The following is a 23,545-nucleotide window of genomic DNA, read 5'->3' as shown; positions in this document are numbered from 1 at the left end:
TAGGTATTTTATTACATGTGATTCTGACATGATGTCACTACATGCACTGCGCTCCTTCCTCTCCGCTCGTCTCAGGTAAATAATGCGTCTCCAGCTCAGCGGTCGGAGTCGCGCGTTCATGTGTTTTGGGGGCGTGGCTTTGGAAGGACCCCAGAAGGGAGGGGGTGGACTGAATGGAAATAATGAGCTGTCTTTAAAACAGTCGTTAGAGGTCTACATACACTCGATTTTTATACTTTCTTTTTCAGAGTACTTAAATTTTAATTATGTATTGATATATAAATAAAGTTTAAACAAATTTGGAATTTGTTTTTTTTTTGTAAAAATCCTACCTACCCTGCCTTTAAGTGATTAATTGAGTGATTATATACTATTATCGTAGATACCTGATTTTCACAAGCAGAATCACTGAAGGAAAAAAAGCACAATGTTAAGTCACCCTTATAGTGATCCGTGTTTTCTTTAGTTGGGCTCTTGACCCTTGACTTTTAATATTAGATTTAGTTTGGTGTTGTTTATGTTTTCACATAATAGTCATGTGACCTGAATCACTGAACTCATTTGCAGTCTAATCTCTGAGTTAGGTTACTTTATTGATTTCAGCAGCACTGTGATTCTACAGCATAAAATCCAGCATTTTCAATATAATTCTAAGGATTTCTTAAGTATGAATCTCAGCAATGGTGACAAACAGCATATTCAGATAAACAGTTCAACTCTAAAACAAGCTACTAAAAAGTCACATAAAAACAGCAACAACAACAACAAAAAAATAAGAATAAAGGAAAATACTAAGACAATTAAGATAATAATTTATTCATGCAGCAATGCATGATGGGGGATGCATTTTGATTGGTGGCACCCAGAATGCACTGCAACATGCTTTATAATTTTCACCATTATTGAGATTCACAGGCTAATTCTTGATGTCTGTGTGTCTAAATTATTATTATTATTTTTTAATCAGAACATCTTAAGAAGTCCTTTGGATTATATTGAAAAATGTGCTGTAGAAGGACAGCGCTGCTGTAATCGAAGTAAACCTAGCTCAGATTAGAATTCAAATGAGTTCAGTGATTCAGGTCAAAAAATGATTATGTTGAAACACATCCAACACAATCACCATTATATTTTCTCTTTGTTCATCTGACTGTTATAAGTTACAGCAGCCAAACTAAATCTAATGTGAATAGTTTAAGGGTAAAGAGCCCAACTAAATCAAACACGGATCACCATAATGGTGACTCAATGTGATTTTCTCCTTCAGTGATTCTGCTTGTTAACATCAGGTGTCTTCAATAATGCTCAATCATCACTCAATTAATCACTTAATTAGCTCATTACCTGCAACACTTCTTTGGTGTTCATTTAACACTCTTATTTTAACACTTTAACACTCTTGAGTGCGGAGCCAAATACACTCCCAGGAGAGTTTTACACTGGAGTTTTTGCAGTATATAAACACGTATCGTTAAACTTTTATAAAATTAATAAATACATACATTTTGTCTGGCACACTTTCAATCGCTCTTGCCAGGTTTTTGAGACAACCGGGTTGAAAAAGAAATAATTATTTGGAGAAATTGCTTGTAAATATTAAATATTAATACCTTCACTGTCACCATACTTTCTATGGGTTTCATATTGGAACTTGTCTTTCCTTTTAAAAACTTGTATAAACCTGACTGTGGCAAAGTCCATCTCTGCTCATTTGGATATAAAGAAGACTAGGGGAGAGCGGGGCACAAAGTAACGCTTTTTGACTTTCTCAATTTGTGTAAATCTACTTATGGTTCAGAATATTTATTTTTTCCCACATTAATTTCACATATGTCTACAATTATGTGGTTTTGTTTTATTAATACAGTATATACTTTTTTTCTTGATATACCCCGAAAGAATGGAAGTGAAATGTGACAACATGCCCCATAGGAGGGGTACATTGTAATATGACAGCTTAAAATGTTATCTGATCTAATAAAAAAGGACTGAAATATTTTCTAAATAAAATACAATTATTAACCATTTAATATAAAATAATGGCATTTTTTAATAATTAAATATAAACTCATTTTTGAGTTTTGACTATGAACACAGTTTTATATCGGAACTTGTCTTTCCTATAAACCTGACTGCTCATTTTACCATGGAATATTCAGCAGAATCAGCAGATGAACGATGGATTATAGTAACTAATATTGATTTTCCCTCCGGAAAAAAAGGACAAAAATACAAGCTGCAATACGGGGATTTTGTCGAATTTGTTCTATTATATTTCAAAGGTTTTGCGCTCGACCGAAAAGGCATTCCCGCCCATGTCATATTTTCTCCATCATCATCCCCATATGTCTCATTAGGAGCGCCGCTATTTTGCTTTAATAAATCCTGTGGGATATTCTCTTACCAGGAGGAGTTTCAGACCCCGTCGCCATTATCAGACTGCAGAAAGATCACAGCGCAGGAAAATACTTCCTAAAACAACAATACAAATTACTTATATTATCAATAAATCAACACATCTGCATAAAACACGTTCCAGGAAATGCAAACTCACCAGGAGTCGAGCTGATGTTCAAGTCTGTCTAAATCTCAATTAGGAAAATTAGAGAAAATTCATTAGCATTAATAACTGGTTGTGTAGCTTCTCCTTCTTCTGCGGTAGCCTACTGCGTCATATGAGACATGAGGCCTGTTTGAGATGTGCCTTGCCTCGCCTGAAGTGTAGTCGAGAGTAGGCGGCTGCAGTGAGAGGAGGAGTGAGAAAAGCGCAGGCAAGCCGGACAGATCTCTCTTCTCGCAGTGGATCTGACACCAGCGAGATCAAAGATGGATATCGCGGGATTGATTCACGCTCATGCACAGTGTTGCTAATAAACTGGATGTAATTTAAAGGTGGGGTATGTGATTCTCTGTTTTTTTGTTTGTTTTTTTTTTGTCCATTTTTTCAAAATCACTTGAAATCCTATTCCTAACCCACTTACAGCCACTGAGTTAGAAGCCGATTAACTATTAACCCGCGCGGACATGTTATGGTGCATTTTTGTCATTTAAACGACAGTAAAACCACAAAGCTAATGGGTCTTTATGAGCTCTTGCCGTTAGCATATTAGCAGCTACATGTGTCTAACAGTAACACAAACAACTGCAATGTTGTGGTCCTGGCGATTGGCTTGTAATCTTTTATAGTCAACGTCTCTTAGTTCATAAGTCTGTATTTTCTTATGTACTGTAATTAAAATGCGCCTTCGGGTATCCCTTACAAAAATATGCAGATTTCCTACAGGATTTTCATATCATTTTCCTGAAGGAATACCTGCAGGAATTTTATGAAGGAAAACATGCAGGAATTACATCCCTGCAGGATTTTAAAATATAATATTCAAAGTTCCTGCAGGACTGTTGTGGATAATATGCAATTATACAGGTCATATTTTTAAAAATACATACAATTTTGGACAAAATCCTCTTTCTTTTTCAAACTAACAATAAAACCTCCTTAAAAACTTTTTACTACATTTCTATTATGATTTTTTCATACTTTTCAACCTCCTAATAGGTGTCAAAATCACTGTTTTCTCCTTGTCGCACACCCAGACTTTTTAACTTCAACAATGAAAATACAGTTTAAAAGTATGACTTATCTGGTAACTATTAATATACCTAAATTAAGCACTAGTAAAATAATTAAAATACATTATAGTATTTAATGTGAGACCACCATCAATATTACTTTTTATACAAAATATAGCTGTCGCACAGTATCGGTGTCATTTCCACCACAACACTGTAATGTCCCTTTAACAAGTGTGTGTGAAAGATTGTTTAGGTGGTTTCTATGGAAATGTTCAGAGACATCAGAGCACATGTTGGACATGGAGGCAATTTTAAATTTTCATCAAGAACAAAATAAGAAAAATCCAGGTAAATATTGCTTGATCAGTTCATATATTTTTTCTGCGTCATTTCCAAACATGCTGTACCTTCAAGGGTGTTTTTAAAAAGTTAAAAATTTTAAGTTAAATAAGAGTATTTTACATACATGAAATGCTAAGTATTAATTCAAAGCTAATCAGGGAAGCTATCTTCCATTTTTTCACAAAAAACTACAGAAATGTCATTTCCACCACACTGCCCTCTGTGGTGGAAATGACAGCATGGTGGAAATGACATTTATGAGTACAAAGTACAATTGATATGGATTGCAAGAGTAGATTGACTTTGTGAATTGAGTTTACTGAGTGTGATGAGTTTAAGAGTTTTTCAAATAAATATTTCTCTAAATATTACTGTTAATTCATTCACGTTAATTCATTGTCATTTCCACCACCATGTCATTTCCACCACCACACACATTTTTTAAAAACATTTAAAAAGTTCTCATCACACATTAAAAATGTGTCCACAATTTACGAGATCATGCTCTACTTAATATAAAAATTCAAGTTATTTATTTTCTAATAAGCTCTTGCCCAAACCAATATTAAATTTCAGAGTGTGACAGGTGTACAGTTCAGCATTTGGTCCTTAGGGCAGTTAATTTATCTCATTGACAAATGTATAATTATTGTACATCGTGGAAAAACTGATAAAACTAGTTACAAAAATGATCTTAGACAATTCTTGAGTGTCATAAGTTATTCTGTTTTTAAATAACAGCTGTATAGATGTGGTGGAAATGACATTTGTTCATTGCAGGTCGGAAAAAATGTAAAATATTAACAATTTCTCTTGTAATCTAAGTTTGTCCTCTTACAGACCTTAAAACTAGACAAATTATTTAAACTTATGAGACTGTGTTACGTGACTTTTGAACAAGTTTTTTTTTATTCAACTTCACAAGCCTCAAAGTGCCCCTAGTTTGAAGAAATGCCCAGTAGCGGATTAATTTTGAACTGTAATCAAACTGACTGGAACTACCTGTGCGTTAAACCTTCCAGCCAATCAGAATCGAGTATTTAAACAGCCCATAAACATGATTGTTTACATGTTATATATTCTTTTTTCTTTTTTTCTTCTTTTTTTTTTTTGAGAAAGCTAATGTGTTTGAACACTGAACTCATGTAATCCACCCCTGTTTAAAAATCAACAGTATATTATGTGAGTATTGAGAAGTGATGATCTACTTTCAGGAAATGAGAGTGAGAGATATACAAGCATGTTGTTCGTGACCACTTACATGTGTTTACAGGGGAAACTGTCGGTACAAAATCAACTGCCAGTTTGTGGTTAGTTATTTTTAACCCCATTTTTATACATTCATTCAATCCTGGTTTGATTACATAATACCACACATGTTTTTTTATGAAGGAGAAAAAAGAGGTAGTTATTTTCCATATTCTAAATGCTAAGCAGTTGTTGTTGTTTTTTTCTTTTACATTTGTGGATCTGTTGATTATTAACAACAACATTAGTGTTATGCAGGGTCAGATTTAAAAACTGCTGCTCAGGGGCCGTATGTGAGTAACATTTGTGTCTTAAGTCTGTCAAAATTCTAAGAATTACATAATTTTACTCTTATTCCTAAACTTAAGAATAAGTGTGATTCATAAAGGTTCCTCAGTGTCAAAGACTCTCAGCTCCTCCATTGTCTAACTCTAGTTTGAGAGAGCTGGAGAGGTCTCCTATAACAAGATGGCCGCAGAGAGGAGGAGGCCACGCACTTTGCAACGAAAATATGATGTATTGGAGTTAAATTATGTTGTTAAATGATGATAAAGATGATTTTTTTTTTTGTATATTTGTTAAATATTTTAAAATATGACGGAAGAACAAAACATCAAACTTAGTGAAGGTGTTTGGCTATCTATCTGACAAGTCAAGTCACCTTTATTTCTACAGCGCTTTCTACAACACAGAGTGTTTCAGAGCAGCAGATAACAGCACATTAATGCAACAGTTTCGGCTGTACAACAGCTCTAGAAGAGAATAGTGGCATTATTAGCATTCAGTGCTTGTGTAAGTTCAGCATTGATTCATTTTCATTGTAAAAATCATTAGTTATTATCTATTTAGCTATTGAAAATAGTGCTGTCATCGTCCAGCTCGGTTTTCAGACAATGGTGTCCGTGCAGGAGATCAATAATATTGTTGAATATTAAGGCAAACTACAGCTAGAGGTTTTAGAAAAAGTGTTTTATTCATATCAGATGGACATTGTGTGTGAAACAATAAAGTTGACTCTATTTTCCTCCCAGTTTAAAGGGCTTACTTTTATGGATTTCGGGAAAAATTGATGAATTTACGCGATGTAAATCCGACAGATCCTCTGAATTACGGCGCAAACTCGTGGCGGGTTATATCAATGATAATTAAATGTGTTTAAACGACAGAACACCTTCACTTCCACATATTTGACAATCAAAATATACCATACAAATCATTCTAGTTAGCAAGTTTATGAATATTTTGAATAAAAGGGAAAGCGAAATAAGCGCGAGGCTGCATGTGTGTGTGTGTGTGTGTGTGACTGCATGACGCGCCGCCGAGGGAATAATTGCTCTAAAATAACGGCTAGAATACAGAGCCGATAACATATCAGGCTAGATGCTCTGAAGAATAACTTACTGTGAGTTTTTCGATTGCGGTTTCAGTGCCCGATCTGAGGACGGAGGCTCGATGATGATGATGATGATGATGATGATGATGTTGGAGAAGGATCACTCCTCGGAGCGGCGGATTGGACAGAGGCTCAGCTGGACGGGGCAAATGCTGTGAAACGGTCATGGGACAGAGGAGGGAAGGATATATTTATTTCAAGCCCCTGCCCCTTTTGTCTCAAAATGTATTGTGCCCCTCTCTGATAAATGTAAATAATAATAATTATTAAAATAAATATACGAATAAATAACAATACACTTATACACCATTGCCACTAACAATAATAAGACAAAAAAAGATTAAATAATTGTATTTTTTTTTTGGCGGAAGCATTTGGCGGAGGTGAAGCGGTAGTGGGCGGAGTTTCCTGTGGAGCGCTACAGCAGTTCGCCGCGAGTCTTCACACTGCACGGGCACCAGGTAACATTAAGCTAATATGGAAAAGTTTACTTAGATTTATCCTACCATGCTACTGTAAAGCCTATCAATAATGCACTTCAAGATGTCCAAACCAGTTTTCATTTCAATTCATTTTATTGACAACTATCACATAAATAGGCTTAAATGGTAGCAAGTTGATAAGTTAAAAAGGGTTCATACACAAGTAAATAAGTGCAGACGATCAATAGACTTGATTTCAGTAATTCAAAACAGTGACAAAGACTAGCTCCTGGAACAGAGCCAGAAAAACACCATTATTATTTGTGCAATAACATTCACAAACAAAGCATTTAAAAAAACAACATTCCTCACAAAAAAACGCACATTACTTAAAACAACCATACACTTCAACCATACATCACGTACCTGGGTACAGCTTACAACAACTGTTTTCCAAACCAGGAACAAACCATCATCATTACAACCTGCACAATATTTAAATACACATGATTGCCATGCATTTAAAAACAATTACATCAAGCATGATGAGAGTTTAATTTACCTCCAAGAATGAAAATCAATGCCGCCTATCTGGCGTTGTCTCTTGCAACAGTTACAGCTTACAACAACTGTTTTGCAATTTAGGCACATACTCACAGTCTGCACAACATATTTGAATACTCATTATTGTACAAAATATCGCATTAAAAACACAAATATATCAAACATGATCAATGAAAGTTTGATTTACCTCAATGAAATCTCAGCAGCCTATCTGGCGTTGTCTATTCAGCGTGCGCGCCGCCATGACCACTGAACTAACGCTGCTTCATTCATAAAGGGGACATCAGACCGGAAACTACCGTATTCACCCTACCACACAGGACTACCGTAAATACTACAGTGGTTACAGCTATCACCTTATCACACTACTGTAAAAGTTGCGGCAGCATGTGAGTTATGCTTAACAATCATAAAAGTATAGGCCTAACTCAATTTCAGCCGCATTCTGAGTCTGACAATGTCATTCGTTTTTATCCAAGGCCATAGCAAGTGTTATAGCTTGGGGAAATACATCTAGTGAAAGGACATTTAAAGTCCATGTCCAGCTCTAAATTGTAAGAAATGTATATCTTTGATTTCATAGGCTACACTTTACAAAAAGGTTCATTTGTTTATTATTCATATTAACATTAACTAATCATGAGCAAAACATTTGTTAGGCTACAATATAGGCCTATTTGTTAATCTTAGTTAATAATACAACTTTTAATTGTTTGTTCATGTCACAGTCAGTGCATTAACTAATGTTAACAAATACAACTTTTGATTTTAATAATGTTTAGTAAATGCTGAAATTAATATTAACTACGATTATTCTACAGGGCCGTTCAATGCTTGAATCTGATTGGTTGACGAACGTTCTAAGGCGTGCAATTATTTTCAGGGAAACGCGCGGCTAAAGTAGTTCCAGGCAGGTCTCGACCGCATTACAGCTCCATATCACTTCGCGTAGTCAACTGTAATAACGGAAAATATGCTGCAATTCATAACAAGAAAAAAAAAATGACAGACAATTTTGATTTTCCGGAAGTAAATTTTAACAACTGGGCGACGGTAGTATTGGATAGGCCTAACCCAGATTAAAAAACAAATTAAGAGGGCAAAATCAGCAGGCCACAACAAAAGACATCAAACAATCAGCGAAGAACAGCTAGACAGACTAGAGGGCGAAAAACATGACCTAAGAAAGGTCCAAAAAACATCAGCTTGGGCTGTCCATGTGTTTAACGACTGGCTTAAGGCCTAAAATACGTCTGTGGACAAAGTAGAGAGAGACGGGGCAGACGCTTTAAACACCCAGCTGAGGGCTTTCTGCCACTGTCCGACACGCATCAGGCGCAGAGTATTCAGTGTCAAGTGTTCTCTCCCTACGAGCTGGACTGAATTTTATAGCCTATATTATATATATATTACCTCTGCTAACATGCAGCCCCTTGCGCTTGATCTGCCATTTTCGATGTCTAACTTCACAATCAATGGAAATGTGCAGTTTAATTTTAATAAATAAAGTAGTAGCCTACTAGCCTACTCTATAATCAATATAACATTGAACTGAATATACATGGGCTAATTAGATAGTCCTGCCGCACGGGGTTTCGTTCGTTACAGCCTACTGTCAATAATAGAAAAATAAAATTAACGAATGAATTAAAACGAATGAATTAATAAATAAATTAAATAATATTGATGCACATGCTTTTCTGTCTCATTATTGCAACCTCTCTCTGTCTCACTAATAACTGCACTAATAACTGCATTAGTCTGCTATCAGTGGCTCAAACCTCCGTTAGGCTATTAACTCTTAAATTACGTTTTGTAATTAGCATCGAAGGCATGGGAATTGATGCGTAAGAAATTAGTCCAACATATAAGAGCGTTTTAATGACAAAAACTTGGCAAACGCCTTGAAATACATAATCTGAACGATGTTTCGAGGTGTGGTAAGTAACTGTAGTGTCCGCATTACCACCTCGGGTATGCATTATTTTTCTAATAATTCAGCGGCTTGGAGTCAATTCCTTACTTAAGAAATGGTGTAGAAGTGTACATACATAAAATATATAACATGAACAAAACTAAACATGAATTCCTCATAATTACCTATTTGATTCTCTGTTTTGTTTGGTAAAGTAGGCCAAGTAGTATTTAGTAATATTATCATAATTTCCCTATTTTTGTTTGATGTGTTATGCATTCAACGTCTTTTCATTGGTAATGAAGAGAGGCTCTCTGACCGACTGCTGCTCTCCATCGAGCGAGATATGCCAAATAATTGTGCGGAAGTCATTCAAATAAAAACACAATAGACAGACGGTACTGCTTTAAATACAGGTGATTTATTTAAAAAATAATAATAAAGTAATGTTTTTTTTAAAAAGTGCCCTTTTTGGCCCTTCCGCCCCGGAGGAGGTCTGTGCGCGCCACTGAAGACACAGTCATTTCAACACTGAAACACACACTTTCACACCGTTCACACACAGACCCGGTTTATACACACACGGATATCTGCGTTATTCAGAGAAACCCCGCGTCACGCAGCCTTTCTTACTCTTTAACTGATGGAATAGGTATTAATTAATAAATGTATTATATAATTCTATATATGGATAATAGCTTACAATTAATGCAACATACTTCACTATAATTTTAGTCAAGTCACCTTTATTTTTATATTGCTTTTTACAATACATATTGTTTGAAAGCAGCTTTCTATATATCAGCTCTGGAGAAAACAGTTTTCACCTGTCCACATTATTCCTGACGAGTTTACTGCGTTTTGAATTATGGGTGGCACTTCCGGTTTGGGGAACTTCCATTCAAAAAGACTGAAACGAATCATTTCCAATAAAGCTGATCCGTCATGCTTTATTTAGGAATAACATGAGAATAACGTAACAAATGGTATTTTAACGTGATATGTTATAAGAAGAATAGGCTATATACGGCAAGAGCTCTTTTCAGTCGCTGCTTTCTTTTCCTCATGATTATTTTATTTTTTATTTTTGCAGTCTGTTAAAGTATGAAAAATGGCAACATGTATATATACTGCACATCTGTGGTCTGTTCTCCCGATTTCATTTACGATATGCCATTAATAATTCACTGGAATGCACGAAGAAACTCTTTTTTTTTTCTCACCAAATCCTCACATCTCTTTCCAGGTTTTTTTTCACAGATAAATAGACAACTTATTCTGTTGATAAAGTCATAATTAAATAGTATCACGCAATGCTGAAGTATAGGCCTATATATATATATATATATATATATATATATATATATATATATATATATATATATATATATATTTATTATTATTATTATTATTATTATTATTATTAAAATAACATATATATAATACAGATTACCACAGTGATAGTTTTCTTTCCGATTTTGCTGTGGAAAGATTCACGCTTTTGGGGTTATTTGTTGAAAGACCTTGTTGATGCTTTTACACTTTTACATGCCTTTGATGCTCGATGGTTGAAGGCTGAGTAGAATAATGTAATCTCATTGAACACGGTTTTAAAATATATAGCCTATTATTGCGAGCAAGTCTTTCACTGATGTTTTACAGTTTAATGAAAGTTACACCCATAATTCGCGCAAAGCCTCATGGTGGGGCGTATGAATAACGTGGATAGTCGTATTATTAGGATGAAATATAACTTCTGTACACGATTATAAGGCCGCACGAAGTAAGTGCTTTTTGCGTACGTGCGGTTTCAGTTATTCCTTTATTTATTCCTAAATTAAAAATACATTTTATTGCGATTTTTTTGGCGGAGGACTATTATTCTAATATTCTAATATTATAAATCTAATATTCAAGCTGTTCTAAATTATCTTCTTTCAATATTAAATAAATAATAAAAAGAACGGCTGAACGAATGATACACGGATTCTCCTGAGCCACTCCAGCTCTGTGATTGGCCAACATGATCCATTAAGAGCTTCTACTGTTATTTAGGAGAGAACTCTGTATTGAGGAGAACTCTAAGATAATGCTTTTTTTATAGCAAATTTAATGCATTAATATAGGCTAATTGTCAGGTAGAAATATCAGTAGCAGTTAAATTGACAGGTTTATCTTTAATCTACATCATTAACATGCCTTAAATCTCTTATATTGACGGTCAACAGGCTCATATCGAGTGTGCTCATGTGTGAACATTCTCATATCGAGTTTCATTTAGATTCTGAAAGTGTTTTCTTATGAGTCAGTCAACTCTCCAAGCAGATTCATAAACTTATCCTCGACAGCAGCTCGAGCGTCGTCCTCTCCCGCGTGCACGCGCTCTGTAACGCGTCGCTGACAGAAGGAATAACACTGATCACGCGCTCGAGCTGTTCGCCGTTTATATCGAAGATCATTTTATGCATTAATACTGACGAGATTGCAATCATATTAATTAGTGTGTAGATTAAACAGCAGACTGGATAAACATGTCGATTTAACTGCTACACAATTTATATTTCTAACTGATAGTTATAGCCTGTTTATGCATTTAGGTTGATTCAGTGATATTAAATAAGCCTATTTTAGACTTCAATAAATCCGGTTAATTTTTTTAGTGCATGATCATATGGCAATTATTATTTTCTAATAAAGATATTAAACTTGAGACGTACATTGTTTATTTTCTTCGGAATGAAAGGTGTGCCAAAGTAAAATTGAAGTACAAACACGAATACAATGTACAATATATAGTTATAATTTTAAAATAATGTAATGCATAAAGTAGCCCAAATAACTCTTTTGTGAGCCTATTCTTCATGTCTCTGCTTCTTGTGTATGATGGCCTAAATATTTCCAAAATGCCTGAAAACATGTATGTTTTTATAAAACATGAAAACATAATATCCCTTAAATATATTGTAATGAATATCTTCTAGGGCTCGAGTGTGTGATTGCTGATGATGGAGATCAGCGGTGTCTCTCCCGGAGGATCAGGACAGAGGAGATCGAGAGAGGACAGTGTGTGTTCTGGTATATGTGTGTGACAGCAGTTTGCGTTTTGTGTTTTCTTCATTTATTATATATAAGTCATTGACTGTTCGCCGGTTCCCGCCTCCTCCCCATAACATTTAACATTATTACAATGAAGTATGCATGTGATAAACAATCTAATGTCTATATAACCTTGTTTTTTTTTTCCAAAGAAGATTGACTTGTGCCAGTAAATATCCCCGTACACCAGACACTGTTATCTTCACTTTGTTTTAAACAAGGCATGTGCATTTCAATTTTTAATAATACAAGATTGTTGTAAATATCATTTTATGAAATGTTTAGATCACTGGGATTTTGTCCGCAAGAGCCTGTGTGAAGTGTGTGTTTAAATAAGTGTTTTTGCTCATTATATGTCATATATGGCACGACTTCTCATTTCTGAATGCAAATTCACAGAATCAGTTGCTTTTTTATATTCAAAATGAAACTACTATCATGATCAATCTATTATATTTGCAGAAAATGTGCGAATTACTAAATGTTCTATTATTTTAGTGATAAATGCATGTAATTCAAATGTGTCATTAAAATGACTTTTGATTGCGATGATGAAATTAAAGATGTATTGTAAGAAATGGCCCGTGCATTTCCCGTAGATGTATCTCCGCAGACTTACAGTGTGTGTGTAAATGAGTCATTTAACCATCTGATTACTGATTACAAAATCAAAATATGAATAAAACTAAATTAACTGCTAAAATAACACCGCTGGTATCCGCACCAGTTACGTGACTGAAAACTATGAACGTAAAATAAAATAATAAAACTTAAATTAGAGGAATGATTCCCACTGATCTCCTGTTTCATTAATAGGGGAGACCGGGGACAGTTGCAACAGGGGATGGTTGCAACATGTCATTTTTCTCCAATCAGAAAGAAGCTAGAGTGATGACACTCACACTGCACATGCTCAGTTGGCTGCCCCTCCCTTGCAGAAAAAAATCAAGGAGATTCTTGAGCTGCTCCAGGATTTATTTAAAAAAAATTGTTTTTGAGGTATGAAAGTATTTTTTTTCTTGATCTTTGTTTTTGTTCAAATGTTGTCACTGTTTCTGTGATTCAGTTCAAACTTATATGGTTTAAATGAGTGATATGTTAACTTTAAGCTAATATGGTTAACATGTATCAGTGCCATCTTGTTTAGCTAGCACATAAGGTTTTTTCATGGCTGACAGGTATGGGGACAGTTGCAACAACTGTTGCAACTGTCCCCATACAATGCATAAATATAAAAACAGACCACATAGCAGTATTTTTTAACATTTTAAAAGTTCATTCATAATTGTTCATTCATCTGCACACAAGTTTTTACTTAAAAATAATATAGTTCATCAAGTTTATGTGTGTGTGCGCACATGTGCAGATGTCTGTGGCCATGCTTTGGTGCAACTGTGTGTTTATCTGCAGAGGAGGACACAGTGAATAGCTTAATTATCTATAAATATACATATTTATATTTCTTTTCAGTATGCCCAGAGTGAGAAAGAGAGTCTCAGACAGAGGGGCCCCACTCTATATTTTGGAAAAAGCCTCTAACATTATCAGGGATGAAGGCAGAGCAGTAACTTCTTATTTTACTGAAAGCCTACTGTATTTGATATCAATTTGAATATTTTACATCTGCATATAAGGCCTACTCATCTAGAAAAATGTATAATTGTCATTAATCAAAGCTGATGAATAAATAACAGTGTAATATTATTACAACTTACATTTTTGATAATAATCATTTTGCTAAAACTGACATATATTGTATTTGTAACATGTTGCAACCATCCCCAAACAGTGTTGCAACTGTCCCCGGGCACGGGGTCAGTTGCAACATCTGACTCCTTACATTCAAATGCAAATTGTGAAAAATGTAGATTCTAGAATAATCTTTCAATGGTTTAGACTATTAACAGACAGATGTAAGTTTATTGTATAAACAATTGGTTTGTCTAATCCAAACCGTCTCTGAGTAACAGAGCCAAATGCAAAAAGTGTTGCAACTGTCCCCGGTCTCCCCTAACGTTTGATTTGCTACATATTCCCGCTGTACAGCAACACACATACTAACACACCTTCTTCAGCACGTGTAATAGACTCAAGGCTTCTTCCTCCTCCCTCTTCCTTGATGAAACGCATGATAGCGTTCATTCATTCTGCAAACGAGCCGCTAAAGGTAAGAAATGTGTTGCACAGATAGGCTATATTACATGTGTAAATGCAGTTTGACCGTGAACCGTTTTTCCTGATTGGCAGGTTCATATATCATATTGCCCGAAAAGATTAGGTAGCTATTCTTGCAGAAGAAAAAGGGAAGCTGAAGTGTAACATGTTTACTATGAACAACATGTGCGATCTTTTGAACATGTAACTTACTCGACTCTGAAGTAAATCAGCGATCGTTGTTTCTGATGCTCGAGTTTGAACTCAAATGCTGTTGTTTTTTATATGAATGCATTCAATTAAAAATGCAATGCATTTCCTCGTTTCCCGCGGGTTTTTTAAAAATACTTGGATGCCTTTCACTTTGCAGCGCAAAGCTGTCAAAAAAAGAGTCTGAAATTAAATATCTAATAAACAGTTTTAATCGTATATCCATCATCGGTCTGATTCACAAGGGCGCCGTAAAGGGGTGGAAGGTCGATTCTAAGGGCCCAGAAGAGCAGACCCCTTTTTCTTTTCTTATTTATTTTCTCTTTTTTATACATACATTAAATGTGCTAGGGCCCCTGGTGCACTAAATGTGTATTTTGTTCGTTTTGACCATAGATTTAATATTTAACAAAACAAATAATGAATTTACTGTTTCAGTCACACCCCTCCCCCTCACAATGGTTCATTCCACCTGCTAGCGTCGATCTCTTGCTTATTGCAGATGCAGCGCAGGCAGTGACACACGCAGTCATGCCACATCAAAAGTCAGGGCATCAAAAACGGAAAGAAACGAAGGAAAGAGAAGACAGAGAACGCCGAGGTCGACAGTATGTCGCACAGTTTTTCAAAGAGAAATGTAGCTTGCCCTATTCCTGTATTCCAAAACTTTCAGAGTTACTTATTTTTGTTGCTACATGACCTGCTTTTTCTAGCTAGCTTAGTAAAATAATTACTGAATTATGATTTACATCCAACAATAATAACATCTCTGCTTCTGTCTCCGGGTTATCATGTCTCGTAGACACAGATTCAGCGGCTGCTGCACACCAGTGTATTTGACAGTATTAGCACAATCAGATGCAGAAGATAAAATCCAGTAATCTGGCTCTGTTTGACAGGTTATTACTGTGATCAGAAGATACTGAAAAAATAGCAAGAGAATAAAATGTTTTACCGGCAAGGCTTTAAAGCACATGGACTTGTGTGACTGCGAACAAGTGCAGTGTCCAGTGAGTGTCAAGCCATATACGTTCGCCTGGCTTTAAGTGCGCGCGCACCTTCCCAAACGGTCGAGGCATTTACTCGACGCGCTCGCCGTTGTAATATTCTCTGAAACGACAGGGGGCGACTCGAGTCAAGTCAAGTCTTCTTCTTCTTCTTCTTCTTCTTCTTCTTCTTCTTCTTCTTCTTCTTCTTTTAGTTGTCTGGCCGTTCACTCCATATGAGCATTTCCGCTACCTACTCTATTTTATCCACCTGGGTGATGAATCTGTATTGTTTTCTTTTCTTTTCTTTCTTCCCCCTTTCCTTTTCCTTCCTTTCCTTTCCTTCCTAAAAAAAAAAAAAAAAAAAAAAAAAAAAAATTGAAGGGAGGTGGATACCCCACCCACCCCAAACGTTCTGTGTTTGCTGGGATGTCACATAACATTTACCTCAGGAAAGCCTTGATGACCATAACATAGACTATAGCACGTTAGTTGGTTAGAAAAAAAGAGCTATATAGAGAGTATTTAGCTAAATATGTGTACTATATTACATATTTATTATATTTTTACTTATATCATTAAATAAAGTTGTTATTATGATAAAAAACGCATTATATTTATATCTGATAGGGCTCTTTGTGCGTTTACAGCATTAGGTGAGATTCTTTTTCTTGAGAAAAATTAATGCCTAACTTGTGTACCTAATATTTATCCAAATTAGTCAATATTGCATATTGTGACGCAAGATTATTTTTTCTACATCCCAACAACTTCGCCACCCACCTCACAATAAAGTCACAATAAAGTTCACAATCAAAGTTCTAACGTTTGCTTTAAAAAAAAATTTTTTACTTCTACTTCAATTACTTAAGTACATTAAATATCAGAAAATTACTTTTGATACTTAAGTACAGTATATATCAGATACTTTAAGACTTTTACTTAAGTAATATTCTAAAAGGTAACTTTCACTTCTACCAACGTCTTTTTCTAGTATGTTACTTGTACTTTTACTCAAGTATTGCTTTCTAGTACTTTATACAACACTGAATAGTATCAAATGCAGCACAATGTTAATTTCAACGTTCACTAATTATTAAAATCAAAAGTTGTATTTGTTAACATTACTTAATGTACTGCGAACTAACAGGGTAAAAGGGTACACTTCTCAGATTATTAAAGAAGTAAAACAAAGTTGTAAAAGTAAAGTTTAAAAAGTTATAAAGTTTAAGTTTATGTACATTTTAAATATATAAATTACATATTGTTGTTTATATATATATATATATATATATATATATATATATATATATATATATATAAGCCATTTTCAACCCTAAAACTTCAACAAAATCAATGCTAAATATCTGGACAAGTTCTGGGACAGATTTTAGGTTGATGTCTCAATAAATGAGCTTTAGGAAAGATTTTATTGTGCGCAGTACCACACTTTTCCACTAGATGACATCCAGACTCCACCGATGACTCTTTGATTTCCATATGTTGATCTGAACCTTATATTTTCATACTATTCCAAATATTTCTGAAGTAGACATCCTATTCAGAAATAGTTAGGGCAGTGATGTTAATATTTGATTTGAATTCAATCTCTAACAACCTACAAGCTCCAAGTCTTGGTTACTTGATTGAATACATTTTTTAGACTGAAGATAGCATCTACAGAGGTGTAATACATGACATACTGTACATTGCAATACATCTGTTTTACATGTTTGCTGTTATAAAAACACTTGTCATGCAATATAATATGCAATAATTTGATCTGTGATTTATATAACAGCTTCCTCTGCAACATGAACAACATCAGTGTGTCCTGTGGAGAGATGGAGAGGGTTGTGTACAAACTTCCCCCTGATTTACTGAATCACACACTCAGCGGAGTCTGTGAGCAGAGCTGGCATTCAGAGGTGACTATTACACACACACACACACACACTGACTGTGAGCAGAGCTGGCTCTCAGAGGTGACTATCACACACACACACTCATGATCTGATCCTCTTGTGTGTGTTCAGGACGGGCGTCTGATAGCAGATCCATCAGCTCCTGAAACACTGAGTGATCCTGCTATTTCAGTTTTATCTGATCGTCTCGTCACGTCTCGCTGTGTGAATGTCCTTCATGAGATCCTCTGTGACGCTCCAGGAGTAAATCAACTCTCAACACATCAATGACATCATTCCTCTGTTTTCATATTTACTCTTTCATTAACATGATTCTCTAATGCTTCTTTCTTTCATCACAGTCTCATCACAGTCTTCAGACCATGTTCAGAGGTGAGAGAGACACTTCAGTTAAACACATCAATCAGGGATGCGCAATATATATGTTAATATTTAATGTTATCGGGATCGGCCGATATATGTCCATTTATAATGTTATCGGTATCGGCCGATATATGTCCATTTTTAATAGTGGTGGGCCGTTATCGGCGTTAACGTGCTGCGTTAACGTGAGACTCTTATCTTATAAAAAAAAATATCGCCATTAATCTATTCTCAAAGTTGGGTTGGGAGCTGGGTCTATACTACACAAGCTATGATGACTTTCACCTTGATATTTTAGCGCGGATTCGGTTCGGTGTTCGGTACGGTACGTTGGACCATTTTTCCTGCCGACCAAAATTTCATAATTTCAAATGTAGGTTGTGCGGGGCAAGCGCGCTCATAATGTAAGAGACAATTGTCCGACATCAAATAGCAAACGTAATGCAAGCGGAACGAAACTGAGCTACTCGTTATTGTGTGGTTGAGGGACCGTTGTTTATCAGTTTGAACCAAAGCAGCGCGAGCCCATCGTGATCATGCGACACTGTTACACAGCGCTAAGAGATCCAGTAAATAAATCATTTGAATTCACCACAGAAGTAATAACATTGCTGCGAGATCTAGTGAGAAACATTCACATTTCTCCGTTATTAACGGATCAAACAGCGCGTGGAAACCAGGAAGAAACACTGTGCCATGAATGAACTATCCAGAGTCCACAGATCAGCAACATTCACCATGGATTTATTGTAGTAACACTAACTGCAACCATGGAAGTTTGGCAGGAATAGTAGGCTATAATGCCTTCAAGTAACATTACGCTGGTTTTATTTTGACATTATGAATACAATTGCTGCCCTCAAATGTTAATCTGAACTAAAAATAGACCTTTGTTTATAACTACTACAATATTACATTTCATTTTTTCCAAGGAGCTGTTTTGTTTTATATGCTCATAAGAAGAGTCTATTATAGCTCCATCATTGCTCAAAGTAAAAAATAAAAAAAATAAAAAAAACGTACTTTATTATGTTAGTTTTAATAAATAAAATAAAAAATCTCTGGCGTTTCTTCACAAGTTATTTTAAATGTCACTTTGTATTTAAGAAACACGTGCCCTTTAGTCATTATTTGGGTAGCACACATATATTCTGAATGCCTTTGGCAGAATTCAAATGAGCCATTTTAATCTAGATTAATTCCAAGATTACAGTGAGATTAATCTAGATTAAAATAATTAATCTATGCCCACCACTAATTTTTAATGTTATCGGTATCAGCTGATATATGTTCATTTTTAATGTTATCGGTATCAGCTGATATATGTCCATTTTTAATGTTATCGGCCGATATATGTTCATTTTTAATGTTATCTTTATCAGCTGATATATGTCCATTTTTTAATGTTATCGGCCGATATATGTTCATTTTTTAATGTTATCGGTATCGGCCAATATATTTTCATTTTTTTATGTTATCGGCCGCTATATGTCCATTTTTAATGTTATCGGCCAATATATATTCATTTTTAATGTTATCGGTATCGGTCGATATATGTCCATTTTTTAATGTTATCGGCCGCTATATGTCCATTTTTAAATTTATCGGTATCGGCCGCTATATGTCCATTTTTAATGTTATCGGCCAATATATATTCATTTTTAATGTTATCGGGATCGGCCGATATATGTCCATTTTTAAATTTATCGGTATCGGCTGATATATGTCCATTTTTTTATTTATCGGTATCGGCCGCTATATGTCCATTTTTAAATTTATCGGTATCGGCCGCTATATGTCCATTTTTAATGTTATCGGCCAATATATATTCATTTTTAATGTTATCGGGATCGGCCGATATATGTCCATTTTTAATGTTATCAGCCGATATATGTTCATTTTTTAATGTTATCGGTATCGGCTGATATATGTCCATTTTTTAATTTATCGGTATCGGCCGCTATATGTCCATTTTTAAATTTATCGGTATCGGCCGCTATATGTCCATTTTTAATGTTATCGGTATCGGCCGATATATGTCCATTTTTAATGTTATCGGCCAATATATATTCATTTTTAATGTTATCGGTATCGGCCGCTATATGTCCATTTTTTAATGTTATCGGTATCGGCCGCTATATGTCCATTTTTAATGTTATCGGTATCGGCCGCTATATGTCCATTTTTAATGTTATCGGTATCGGCTGATATATGTCCATTTTTTAATTTATCGGTATCGGCCGCTATATGTCCATTTTTAAATTTATCGGTATCGGCCGCTATATGTCCATTTTTAATGTTATCGGTATCGGCCGATATATGTCCATTTTTAATGTTATCGGCCAATATATATTCATTTTTAATGTTATCGGTATCGGCCGCTATATGTCCATTTTTTAATGTTATCGGTATCGGCCGCTATATGTCCATTTTTAATGTTATCGGTATCGGCCGCTATATGTCCATTTTTAATGTTATCGGTATCGGCCAATATATGTTCATTTTTAATGTTATCAGCCGATATATGTTCATTTTTTAATGTTATCGGTATCGGCCGCTATATGTTCATTTTTGAATTTATCGGTATCGGCCGCTATATGTCCATTTTTAATGTTATCGGTATCGGCCGATATATGTCCATTTTTAATGTTATCGGCCAATATATATTCATTTTTAATGTTATCGGTATCGGCCGCTATATGTCCATTTTTTAATGTTATCGGTATCGGCCGCTATATGTCCATTTTTAATGTTATCGGTATCGGCTGATATATGTCCATTTTTAATGTTATCGGTATCAGCTGATATATGTCCATTTTTAATGTTATCGGTATCGGCCAATATATGTTCATTTTTAATGTTATCGGTATCGGCCGCTATATGTTCATTTTTGAATGTTATCGGTATCGGCCGCTATATGTTCATTTTTGAATGTTATCGGGCGATATATGTACATTTTTAATGTTATCAGTATCGGTCGATATATAATTGTGTGCTCGGCTTTTAATGGTGAGACTTTTGTTTGTAATCAGGCTCTCAAAAATATAGATTTTGATTTATCAGGCAATATATCAGTTATTCGGCTTTCAAATATAAAGAACTATTGGTTATGGGTATGGGCCAAAATGTTCATATCTGTAAATCCCTGAGATCAGTGTGTCCTGAATCAGACTAAACTCTGTGTTGAACTGAATCTTCTGTAAGTGAATCATGATGATTGTGAATGTGTTTTTCAGTGAGGAATGAAACTGCAGCGACTCCAAACTCAGGTGAGTTTCAGCTGATAAACGTGTGTCTAATTCACTAATAAAACACTGACTCAGATCGGATTCAGACTCAGTCCAGTGTGAATGTTTAATGTCATATTCTCTGATATTTGTGATCGTTGTGTTTTAAAGATGTGAATGAAGTGACTCCGTCTCTCCAGAACTCAGGTAAAACATCAAGAGCTTTAAACATAAACTCTAATATTGATTCATCATTATAGATCAGCTGATCTGATATTTGATCACTTGTATAGATCAGTTGTGGTGGCTGTTTGCTCTCTTCATCTTCATCTTCATCATCTTCTTCATCTGTTTTATACTGCGTAAAAGGATCTTCAGGTAAGTCCAGACTGATCTTATAACGTCGTACTTCAGTCTTTATATCTGACACTAGTTCACAAGAGCTCAGGTCATCGTCAATCACAGTTACATTCATTTAATCAGATTATATATGATTCTGTAGAACAGCTTTCTAGAGTATGAATTCATATATATTTGTATAGATTTTGGAGTAAGAAACAAAGAGGCGAAAATATAATTTATGATTTGACCTCTGTAGCAGTCAATGACATCAAACACTAGTGTAATGCGGTCACTGGTGTGTGTTTGTGGAGTAATTTACAATGGCTTCGAATGCTCCTCAAACAATCAAGAACTGGAACAATCCGTTTTATAATGAATGTTTGTTTTTTGACTACATTTGACTATGACCGTTTAAATGTTTATATTTCAACAATGAGTTGGAGTAGATAGTCATATATCATTAGAAGACTGCGTTATAAACGCTCTAAATGTGCAGTTTAAACTCAGTTTATTGCCCTGTGTAATTCTAGAAAGCTGATGGAATGGAGATCAGGATTGAATGGGGAGATCAGCTTGAATCGGTGAGCGCCGGCAGATCTGCCTTCTGCACACAACTGTGACTGTCATCGTCTGCACTACAGTTCCCATGATCCTCCTTGGCCCACACCTGCACCTCCTCTACTATTACCCGCCATCATTATCATCATGGTCTTCAGCTGTTCTCTCTTTATCATCGGTGTATTTAAGTTCCCTACATGTCCTTGTCATGGTTGGTGATTGTGTTGTGTACGTGTACGCTATATGTGCCTCACATGCTGTTTCGTTTTTGGATTATACTAGTGGTGGGCAGATCGAGGCTTCGTGAAACAATTAAACAGTTGAAGTTTTTTACATTATTTTATTGAAATGTGCATACTGTGTGGAGCCTTCGAAACAATCCGACACCCGTCTCAACAGTGACACCTAGTGGCCACTTGCAGGTGTTGATCTGAAACAACCTTGACAAGGAGCCATTACTTTTTTTTTTTTTTTTTTTTTGTATTTTTCTAATATGTGAAGCTTGTAACCTGAAGGCTCCTCACTGTGCATAATGTTATTTTTGTCATGAAAAAGGAATATTAATAAAAGAAATCAAGCCACAATGTCTCACTTTTTTATAGATTTTTTTGAAAAAAATATTAATTTCTCTGCTGTGGAAGGACTTAGCCTACTTTTTTTTTACAGATAATTTCTCCAGCCTTTGAAAAAATCCTGTTGCTGGCATGCCAAGATATTTTTTTAGCAAGGACATACAAATAATTATATTTCAGACAATGCATACCTTGCTTAGATGGTCCAGCAGTGTCAGTCGCAGGCCGAGGTACAGGGCAGGATGAGTGAGTGCTCCTCAAATGGCGCATCATGGAAGATGTATTGTTGTTGATGTATTGCTGCCGATCACAGTTCATACATCTCACTTTATTTGGGGTTTCCAAATGGAAATGCTCCCACACCACAGATGTACGGCATCTCTTCTGTGGAGCCTCCGTTTTTATTTATCCATCTATCAATGTATATAAATATGTATCTATATATCTATCTATATCTCTCATACAACAGCATTGCAAGTGCCTGCAGACGACACGACGCAGGAATGTATTCTTGGCACTGACGATGCTCTCTGATGTATAAAGGTAAGTTACGAGGTAAATAAAAAGTGCCTATAGTTAAAACAAAAATGGATTTCTAAGCAGTTAGTTATGTGGTGTGTCGTAGATTTTTCCTAACTATCTGGGTTGTCTTCAA

General features: G+C 35.3%; 1 protein-coding gene and 1 pseudogene across 5 annotated transcripts in view; one reads left to right on the top strand and one right to left on the bottom strand.

Annotated features, from left to right (window-relative positions):
• LOC307156050 (GTPase IMAP family member 8-like) overlaps positions 1-2,719 on the bottom strand; it is a 30,198-nt pseudogene extending 27,479 nt beyond the window's left edge. Inside the window, exons 1-2 of the transcript XR_013824032.1 lie at positions 2,555-2,719; positions 2,405-2,472 (exon numbers count right to left, since the gene is read on the bottom strand). The product of XR_013824032.1 is annotated as a GTPase IMAP family member 8-like (transcript). The remainder of the gene's footprint in view (positions 1-2,404; positions 2,473-2,554) is intronic.
• On the top strand, positions 2,710-22,900 carry LOC307156496 (uncharacterized protein). 4 transcript variants are annotated; one of them, XM_079867899.1, is made up of 12 exons: positions 2,710-2,892; positions 6,591-6,805; positions 6,928-7,017; positions 12,439-12,532; positions 15,420-15,525; positions 17,705-17,831; positions 17,940-18,071; positions 18,170-18,200; positions 21,428-21,460; positions 21,590-21,625; positions 21,712-21,796; positions 22,291-22,900. In XM_079867899.1, exons 4-12 carry the CDS (start codon positions 12,460-12,462, stop codon positions 22,343-22,345), a joined length of 678 nt encoding a protein of 225 aa, XP_079724025.1. In that variant the 5' UTR covers positions 2,710-2,892; positions 6,591-6,805; positions 6,928-7,017; positions 12,439-12,459; the 3' UTR covers positions 22,346-22,900. The 4 variants fall into 4 exon arrangements, with proteins under 4 accessions (XP_079724025.1, XP_079724024.1, XP_079724026.1 ...); XM_079867898.1 differs by having other exon boundaries at positions 12,439-12,538; positions 22,291-22,894; XM_079867900.1 differs by lacking the exon at positions 15,420-15,525.
• Positions 22,901-23,545: the final 645 nt, after the last annotated feature.

The sequence above is a fragment of the Squalius cephalus genome, assembly GCF_949319135.1.
Source record: "Squalius cephalus genome assembly, chromosome: 1".
NCBI lineage: Eukaryota > Metazoa > Chordata > Actinopteri > Cypriniformes > Leuciscidae > Squalius > Squalius cephalus.
The sequence above is the reverse complement of the archived record's forward strand: the minus strand, read 5'-3'. Positions and strand labels throughout refer to the sequence as shown.